General features: G+C 47.2%; 1 protein-coding gene across 1 annotated transcript; it reads left to right on the forward strand.

Annotated features, from left to right (window-relative positions):
• The first annotated feature begins 1,141 nt into the window (after positions 1-1,141).
• On the forward strand, positions 1,142-2,152 carry cebpa (CCAAT enhancer binding protein alpha). The gene is given in 2 exon segments (XM_063882274.1): positions 1,142-1,853; positions 1,855-2,152. Coding segments are annotated over 2 exon segments (789 nt in total). The 5' UTR covers positions 1,142-1,341; the 3' UTR covers positions 2,132-2,152.
• Positions 2,153-10,006: the final 7,854 nt, after the last annotated feature.

Below are 10,006 nucleotides of genomic sequence, written 5' to 3' on the forward strand. Positions count from 1 at the left end.
AACCTGAGAAAATTAAGACAATAGAAGAAAAGACAGTCAACTTTTTTCCAAAGCAATGAGGTGGAAATAAAATAAAACGGAAGAATTGAATCTAAATGAATAAATAGTGTGATGCCGAGCCGACAGAGGGCGCTGCAGTCCTCTGAGAGTCCGGGTCAAACTCAGCCGTGATCCTGAACCTTCCTCCCCCCAAACCCTGCAGGAACCCCGGCTTTATATCCTCATATCTCCCCCATGTCTCCCCCATATCTCACCATGAGTCTGCGGGCTGCAGATTAAAACAGTCACGAGTCTGAAGCGAATAAAGGGTTAAATTAGCAGCAGACACGAATCACACCTGGTCAAACAGTATGATCTACAGCAGAGTTACACCTGTCTTTAGACTTATTGCTTTAAAAACATGTTTGGAGATACACTCCTCTGAATACTTACACTGTTTAACCTCTCATTCTGTTTTATTCAGAGTTCAAATGTTTAACTCAAACTCCAGAGTCAGCTGCACGCAGGGTTTCTGGCCAGCATGTCTCCGGTCCTTACGCACGGTGCGTGATGTACAGGGAGGACTCTTTAGATACTACCACATAACTTCAGAGGATCATAAACTGTAATCTCGCTCTGATCCGACCCGCTGCTTTATGGCTGAGCGGTATACATATTATAACACTTGGATATATTTGATGTATAATTCATTAAGGAGCATCCAGAGTTTTTAGAACTCGGGTTTAGATTTGGATCTGAAGCCCAGCTCGATCACTGCGGAGATATAAAGACGCGCGTAAAGTGTGCGTAAACCCGCGTTCAGGAGTCTGGAACAAACCAGATGTAAAGTCACTGCGCATTTTAAATCTGCCGAACCGTGAACCGACTCCCGCTCCTCCAGAGTCTGGATCTCACTCCGGGTCAGGGTCCACAGGAAGATCATAAAACAGACCCGACTCCGGAGGAAGACATTTCTGAACGGAGTCCGCAGAGAGAGGCTTACTGCTGTCATTAACGTGTGTGTGTGTGTGTGTGTGTGTGTGTGTGTGTGTGTGTGTGTGTGTGTGTGTGTGTGTGTGTGTGTGTGTGTGTGTGTGTGTGTGTCCCGCCCCCTCCCTGCTCTATATAAGCTCAGTTTGACAGCTCAGACTTCAGTGTGCAGCAGGATCAGATCAAGAGACTCTGCAGCAGACACAAACCTGCTGAGTCTGCAGAGCCAGACCCTCTGAGGACCAGAACCCAGACCCTCCAAACAGAGGACCAGAATCGAGCCTCTCCAAACAGAGGACTACAACCGAGTCTCCAAACTGAGGACTAGAACCGAGCCTCTCCAACCTGGATTCTCCCCACAGCTCGCCATGCATGCCGGGCTTTAGGGTCTCCATGGAGCTGTCCCACCTGTACGAGGCCCCGCGGCCCCTAATGAGCAGCCTTCCCCCCCACACACAGCAGCCCTACAGAGACCCGGATGTTGGGGGGGGGGAGATCGGAGACAGCGAGACCTCCATCGACCTGAGCGCGTACATCGACCCCTCCGCCTTCAACGACGACTTCCTGGCGGACCTGTTCCACCAGCAGGGTGGGGGGGGCCGGGGGTACATGGAGCCCAAACCTGATCCTCTGTACGAGCCGCGCCTGCGCCCCCCCCCTGCCATCAAGCAGGAGCCGCGGGACGACGAGGCCCCCGGGTTTCCCCCCAGCTACCACCAGTACTCCCAGCTGCCCCCCCCGCAACAGCAGCACCACCTGCAGTACCAGATCGCCCACTGCGCGCAAACCACCATGCACCTGCAGCACCCGACGCCCCCCCCGACCCCGGTGCCCAGCCCGCACCACCCCCCCCACCACCACCACCACCACATGAAGCTGATGGAGAGAGGGGGGGGGGCACAAGTCCAAGAAGCACGTGGATAAAAGCAGTCCCGAGTACCGGCTGCGGCGCGAGCGCAACAACGTGGCGGTGCGGAAGAGCCGCGATAAGGCGAAGATCCGGAACATCGAGACCCAGACCCGGGTCCTTGAGCTCAGCACCGACAACGACCGGCTGCGTAGGCGCGTTGAGCACCTGAGCCGCGAGCTGGACACTCTGAGGGGGATCTTCAGACAGCTGCCCGACGGGGGAGGGGGCTTCAAGCCGCTGGGCAGCAGCTGAGAGACTGGAGGGGGGGGGGGGGGGGGGTCTCCTCTGACAGACTGGGGGGTTTAAGGAGGAGAAGCAGAAAGGACTTCGGGGGGATTTCTATTCCGGAACACAGGTGAAGCTCTAATGATCTGTATCATGTCAACAAACTACTTATCTTTAAGTAAAAGTAGAAGTACTCAGGTCTTGTACTTGAGTAAAGTAGAAGTACTCAGGTCTTGTACTTGAGTAAAGTAGAAGTACTCAGATCTTGTACTTGAGTAAAGTAGAAGTACTCAGTCTTGTACTTGAGTAAAGTAGAAGTACTCAGATCTTGTACTTGAGTAAAGTAGAAGTACTCAGATCTTGTACTTGAGTAAAGTAGAAGTACTCAGATCTTGTACTTGAGTAAAGTAGAAGTACTCAGATCTTGTACTTGAGTAAAGTAGAAGTACCAGAGTGTAGGAATACTCTGTAACAGTAAAAGTATTCTAAATGTTCCTCCAGTGAAAGTAGAAAGTACTCTCCTCTAAATGTACTTAAAGTAGCGACAGTAAAAGTAGTCATTGTCTGATTGGTCCATTTCAGAATAATATCTCTGATATGTTTTATAATGATTGATCATTAAAGTGTTCTCAGAGCTGGTAAAGGTGCAGCTAGTTTGAATGGCTTTGTATACTGCAGGGTAGCTGCTGGATTTACTGCAGGTGAACTACAGTCTGATTTAAGGGGTTATATTTACCATCAGTAATCAGAATCTGCCTAGCAACTAGAGGCATTAAATACAAGTAAAGGTTTAAAAATTCATAGCAACATGAAACTGAAATACTCAAGTGAAGTGTAACTTGTTGACATGATACATTACGTTAAAGCTTCAGTTTCTACAGTGTGTGTGTTTGGGGGGGGGGGGGGGGGGGCGTCTCCAACACCTCCTCAGATACATCCAGAGGACAGATGAAGAAAGGACTTCTGGGTAATTTTACTGGAAAACAGGTGAATTTAATGTCACCGGAGAAACTCTGTGGACTAAAACCTCCTCAGTGCCTTCAACACAACTGTGCCTTACACACACACACACACACACACACACACACACACACACACACACACACACACACACACACACACACACACACACACACACACACACACACACACACACAGATATGAGAGCAGCTATGGTGCAGCCTGCAGGAGAGACTGTTTCTGCACGTTGAGAGGTGCACAGGTCACCAGCTCATTGTTGTTGTTGTTGTTGTTGTTGTTGTTTGTATTATCTGTGCATGACGGATTCAGCAGATGAAGCGTGTGTGTGAGCCCTCATCATATCTTTATGCTTTAATATCAGTCTTATGAACCTTGTAGCGTTCACTCAATAATGAGAGGTTTTTAATTTCTGTATAAATATGAATAATAATGAGAAGCCAAAAACTGGACCAAACTGTGGTGCTGCTCCCCGCCCCCGTGCAGCTGATGCATGCGTCTCTGGACCCTCACACGCATCAGTGCTCACACACTCTGCCTCCTGGAGGTGTGTGTGCTTCAGACAGACCGCTCCTCGCTGTATTTATGAGTAAAAACTGAGAGAGACAAAATGTGAAAAAGAGTTTCTATGCAACACATCTCTTCCTCTTTTCCACTGTTGAATCATCACACACACACACACACACACACACACACACACACACACACACACACACACACACACACACACACACACACACACACACACACACACACGCACACACACACATGCAGTGCCTTCAGATAAAGGAAGAAGCACTTTTTGTTTTCTTGTTTTCTACGTCGATGTTTAACCCTGTTTGTCTGAATTGTAAAATACACCTCTATATAAATATATATATGAATAAGTATATATATATATATATATATATATATATATATGAAATACCAAAAAATCTGTTTATTATAAAAATGATTATAATAAATGAGCTTGTCAGATCCTGTTGTTGGTTTGCTGTTTGTCTTTTAAAACACATTTCAAATAACTTTATTCTGCAGTTTCAGAGCTTCAAAATAAAAGTCACATTTAGGGTTAAAAAAGACCAGTTTTCCGTTAAAATAAATGTCAAATCATCTCATATTGTTCACACTAGGATGACAGGAGGCCCTTTAATTAATGTTATTTCATTATTTAATTCAAACTTCTCCTAAAATAATATCAACATGTTTCTCAAACTTATTTGATTTCTTTCCGTTCGTTCACTCTAAGATGTCAAAGTCTATTTTAATATTAGAAATGAATGTTATTTAATGATTTAATTCAGAAACTTGTAACGGCTTCTTTAACTAGACTAATCAGAACAGAAGGAATGCATTATATCTATTTTTTGGTTTTAGATGTGAGTGATGTAGTCCTCTTTAACCGACCAGTATCTCCTCGCCTATTGTGCAGTGATTTTAAAACAGCTGCACAGAACAGAAGGTCCAGAATAATAGATGCATTTAAATGAGTTTGACCCCAGCTCTCAGTGTCAGAGTTTCTGTAGTATGTAGTTGATCACAGTAAAGTGTATCGTACGGAGGCCTGCAGGAGCAGCACCAGCAGCACGGTCAGGGCTGAGAGCAGGGCGGAGAGGACACTGAAGCAGAAACACTTTCTCTGGATAAAAGTCCCAAAGTGTCCATCGACCCAGAACTCACAGAAAGTCTCTGAACATAAACATCAGGACAGAGACAGGAAGTGACTAGTTACTTTCAAAATAAAACAGGAAAACAAAAAGATCGAAACACAATCTCTTTCATAAACGTGCAGGAAGATATTAGCTGATTGTGAAGAATGTGGCGTTGATCCTGGAGCTTTAGGGGACTCTGGATCATCTGGATCGGACAGATTGCTGATTTATTTGAAATAATCGTCCTCTTTATATCCAGTGGTCCCAACACGACTCATGGGAGTCAAAATACATCCAGCAGGACTACAAATGTGGCCAGTCTCTGCTTAGACCTGACATCTCTGGTGCTGAAAACGTCAGAACTGGACTCAGGTTCCTTACTGACGATGCATTCACATGCTAACTGCTGACAGCCGCGCGCTTCAGGTTATATAGCATCTGGAGGTGGTCTCCGCTGTGTTCCCATCAACCGGCTCCGCTCCTGCCAGCTATCACTCTCTGCTGTTTCCCACGCTCCCCGAACACATCTCCATCCTCCAGTCAGCCGGTTGTGATCAGCTGCTGTCAGGTCTCTGATCCTGCAGTCTGCTCCTCACATGCGTTACCCTTCAAAATAAGAGCGTGTATTCAGGTCGGGGAAACCAGCTTCCAGTCAGCGATAGACTCCTTAACCTGTTTGAATATATCCATCTATAAAGAGAGTCTTTTAGTCTTCGATAAATCCTCTAAACATGTTTGTGTTTGGACCCTACAGATCTCTGGATTGTGATTCTCATATGGTGCACGTTTCTCAAACACGCTTTCTGCACAACACAAGGACAGATCCCAGCGCTGCTTCTTTTTGTCTCAAACATCAAAACATATTTTGCCATCTTAGGAAAATATAAAACAATACGAAAACATAGTAACCTAGTAAACAGTAAATGAAATGATTTATGAAAATAATAATAAACATTACATAAAGGTTTTTTAAAAGTGTACATATATTTAAATGAAGAATTTGAAAGCTGCAATCTTTCATCATGGAAATGATTTCTTTAAATTATTTTAGATATTTTAGTTTCCTCTTTTGGTTTTACCTGCCTCTGGTATCTCTGGTGTTTCTGGCTGAGGGTGTCTCTCTCTGTGTATTATAACACACTCTTGTCCTGTCTCTGGACCTGGATGTGTGTGTGTATTATAACACACTCTTGTCCTGTCTCTGGACCTGGATGTGTGTGTGTATTATAACACACTCTTGTCCTGTCTCTGGACCTGGATGTGTGTGTGTATTATAACACACTCTTGTCCTGTCTCTGGACCTGGATGTGTGTGTGTATTATAACACACTCTTGTCCTGTCTCTGGACCTGGATGTGTGTGTGTATTATAACACACTCTTGTCCTGTCTCTGGACCTGGATGTGTGTGTGTATTATAACACACTCCTGGACGCTTGCTGTTGGCCGGAGCTCTTCCTGCGGATGGTAAGCATTAGCCGTCAGCGTCTGGAACGTCTTCTCTGATTTATTTCCATGTTCTGGTCGGGATCCTTCCCTGGCGAGAGCAGGTTGGCCTGACTTCAGTGTGAATGATCCTCTCACACAGTCCTGAAGGCCTCTTGTTGCCTTAAGGGTCTCCTGAGCATCGCTCTCTGTTTTACTGAGCAGCATCAGAACCTTTCTGCTCCAGAGAAACCTTCCCAACAGTTTACAGCAGATACTCTGAGGCTGGGAGAGGCTTCAGGGGAGCAGAGATCAGAAACATGTTTCTGGTCTGAGACACTGCGAGGGCTTGGGATGGATGTCGGAGCTGATGGAGGCGGACAGGTGAAGGTCAGCCGAGAGACTCAGAGAGTCCAGATACTCTCCAAACAGATCACGTTTCTGTGCTGTCTGATCCCCTCAGTTCGTCCTGAAGCAGCAGAACCTCTGTCAGCTTCTCTTCAAACGTTCAGCTCAGGGTTGCTGTGTGTTGACCCACCATCCATCCCTCTGTGGTCGGTCCTTCTTCGGTCCTCTTTCAGACCTTCATAGGCCCGAGGTCAGTCACTCTTTGGACCTTAGTCCATCCTTCTCTGGACCATGGTCGGCCATCTTTTACCCGAGGTCAGTTCTTCCTTGGCCTAGGCTTGGTTGGTCTTTCTTCGGACCATGGTCAGTTCTTCTTTAGCCAAAGATCGGTCCTTTTTGGCCCTCAATGCATCCGTCTTTTGCCCACAGTCAGCCCGTCCTCGGACTGTGTTCAGCCTGTGTTCGGTCCGTCTTTGGACCAGGGTCAGCAGTGAGTATTGTTCTGATGTTTACTGAATGTTCTCCCCGGCGCACTGAGATGTGTTGGACCTTTGCAAACCTGTCTAAATGAATGCAGAGGAACTGATCCTTCTTCACACCAGACCCTGATTCCTCTAAACCATTACAGCCCAAAGGGAACACAAAGTAGGCCAATATATTAAAAATAAATCTTATTCTTACCCAGGTGAGACATACTGAAGCTGCAGTATCAGCCCCCGCCCCCAGCTTCAGGAGAACATGTGGTTGCTCTCAGCCTCAGTGTTTGCAGTCTCAAAGTGCTCCGGCCTCAGTGGGTGTGTGTGGAGAGTGTGTGGAGAGTGTGTCAGCGGCTCCATCCATCTCCGGCTCTGTTTGGATATCCACTTCTTCTGTTTGGCCTGCGTTAAACATTAACCTGCTGCTGTCAGCCTCTCTGAGGCTGTGTGTCCTCCGTTAGAGAGACTCAGGGACCAGGACTCAGGGACCAGGACTCAGGGACAAGAACTCAGGGACCAGGACTCAGGGAACAGGAGTCAGCGACAAGGACTCAGGGACCAGGACTCAGGGACCAGGACTCAGGGACCAGGACTCAGCGACAAGGACTCAGGGACCAGGACTCAGGGACCAGGACTCAGCGACAAGGACTCAGGGACCAGGACTCAGGGACCAGGACTCAGCGACAAGGACTCAGGGACCAGGACTCAGGGAACAGGAGTCAGCGACAAGGACTCAGGGACCAGGACTCAGGGACCAGGACTCAGGGACCAGGACTCAGGGATCAGGACTCAGGGACCAGGACTCAGCGACAAGGACTCAGGGACCAGGACTCAGGGACCAGGACTCAGCGACAAGGACTCAGGGACCAGGACTCAGGGACCAGGACTCAGCGACAAGGACTCAGGGACCAGGAGTTAGGGTCTCTGAACCGCTCTCCTCTCTTCTGAAGCTGTCTGTCCTCCGATAGAGAGACTCGGACACCAGGACTCTGAGCAGACTGTCTCAGGGTCCTGTGGGTCATCTTTCCTAGCATTAATGTTGCGTTACCTAGCATCTGATGTACAGGAGGATGTGAACTCCTCGAGGTCCTGCAGGTGCATGGTGCATCAACACTGTGAAGGTCAGTATAGAGATGGAATTTGATGGCTGACAGAAGAGGAAGGAAACGCTCCAAACTTCTTGCAGCACATTCTGGTTCATGGTTTCAGGTTTCTGTTTCTTTCTCCTGGTGGAAATGTTCTGAGCCTTCGTAGCTTGTTGACTCTTTTAGGCGACCATGTTATAATCTTATCGTGACCTGAATCTGAGTCACAACTGCAGCATTGAACCGTCACAAGGAAGTCTGTTCAGAGAGACCGGAGTGTTGTGTTTCAGACGGAGATCCACTAAGACAGAGAAACCGTGCAGCGGAGAGGAGAGGAGATGATGCTCCTGTTTTTCAGTGCAACCTTTAAAAAAACGCTCTTAAATTCCTGGTTGGATTCCTGATCGGATCAAGACATCCGGGCTGTTCCTTCTTAGTGTTTTTGCACGATTAGAGAAGCTGGTTTGCTGCGAGTTAAGTCTCGGAGAGCAGTACTGGCTCCTGATTGGACAAAAGCCCCCTACCATCTGAAGCAGAAAGACTCCTGCAGCGACCCTTTAATGCAGAGATGGATCTCTTCGACTTTCACAGGTTCCAGTCGTTATTCCTCTGAGCATGGGACTGATCTTTCATTTCTTGATCTGAAACACAGACTCTTTCTGTGCCGGCTCGGACCTCTGACCTCTGTCCTCTCCCTATGGTCCCTACAATAACAGCTGTCCCAGTTCTCCTGTATTGACTGTGATGGGAGGGGTACGGAGCAGCATTTATTGACCCTGCATGAAGTCATGAGGAGCATCAGGCGGGGGGGCTGGTTGCTCTGCCCACGTCTCGGAGGCACGTTTAACGAGCTGGGCGCAGATTGATGGGAAAGTGCCGTCAGCTACAGGGGCGTGTTGCACCTCGTCCTACGCTCTGACGGAGCTCCTCTGTGTTTATGGAGTCTTCTCTGACGGATCCTTTGTTGGAGAGTTGGACTGAGCTGAGCTTTCCCTCTCTAATCATTAACTCACACAAGAAGCGCTTTGTGGCAGGCGGCGCATTAAGACGCAGCGATAAGGACACTCCATCACTCTCACACCATAAACGTGATGCATGTCTCGATAATCTGATGAGCCGCAATCCCTGTGTGAAGACAGATCCTAAGGTCTTCATCTGTCGTTCTAGTTCTTTAGAAACTAAACACCGAGGGGTTCAATGAGCTGCAGATTTAGTACTGGGAACAATGGGAGATAAATACCGTCAGAATCCCCACGCCTGAAACCTTTAGCTTCATGGGTAAAGGGATGTTGCAATACCGGAGATAAAGCCGTGGATAGAGAAATAGTAATTGCATCAGATTTAAAAACAAGATTTTCTTTTAATGAAAATAAAAACAATTAGAATTTATTTATTGCTTTTCTAAGACCTCAAAACACTTAAACTTAAAGGAGCTTGAACACATCATCGTAACATCAGCAGCTACCGGGAAGACCCTCTCTCATCCTGAAGACCCTCTCTCATCCTGAAGACCCTTTCCCATCTCACGACTCCTTAAATTCACAGCTACCCCGTCATGTTTAGGGAACAGATCTGGTCCCAGTTCTTCTTCCCGGCGACCAGAAAAAGAACCAGTATACTGTGATGGGAGGGCGTTCAGCGTCTGAGGAGGTCGACGGTGAGAATCAAAAACTGCTCTGGTATGTGAGGGTGACATACCGTGGGGATTCATGGTGAGGAGAGTGATGGCTCTCTGACAAAGATAAGCAGCCTTCTAATCATACATGTATAGCCACTTGTATGTAAAGTAAGCATGTTGTTTTCAACTTTTCACGCCTTATTTCTGCTCCCAGCTCCTCAGATACAGTCAGAAAAACCTCTGACAGATTTTCATGAGATGTTTTCTCTTACTTCTCAAAGGTCCCAAGCTCCTCAAAAATATAATGCTATTTAGGATCACAC

This window comes from Eleginops maclovinus, chromosome 4 (genome assembly GCF_036324505.1).
Source record: "Eleginops maclovinus isolate JMC-PN-2008 ecotype Puerto Natales chromosome 4, JC_Emac_rtc_rv5, whole genome shotgun sequence".
Lineage (NCBI taxonomy): Eukaryota > Metazoa > Chordata > Actinopteri > Perciformes > Eleginopidae > Eleginops > Eleginops maclovinus.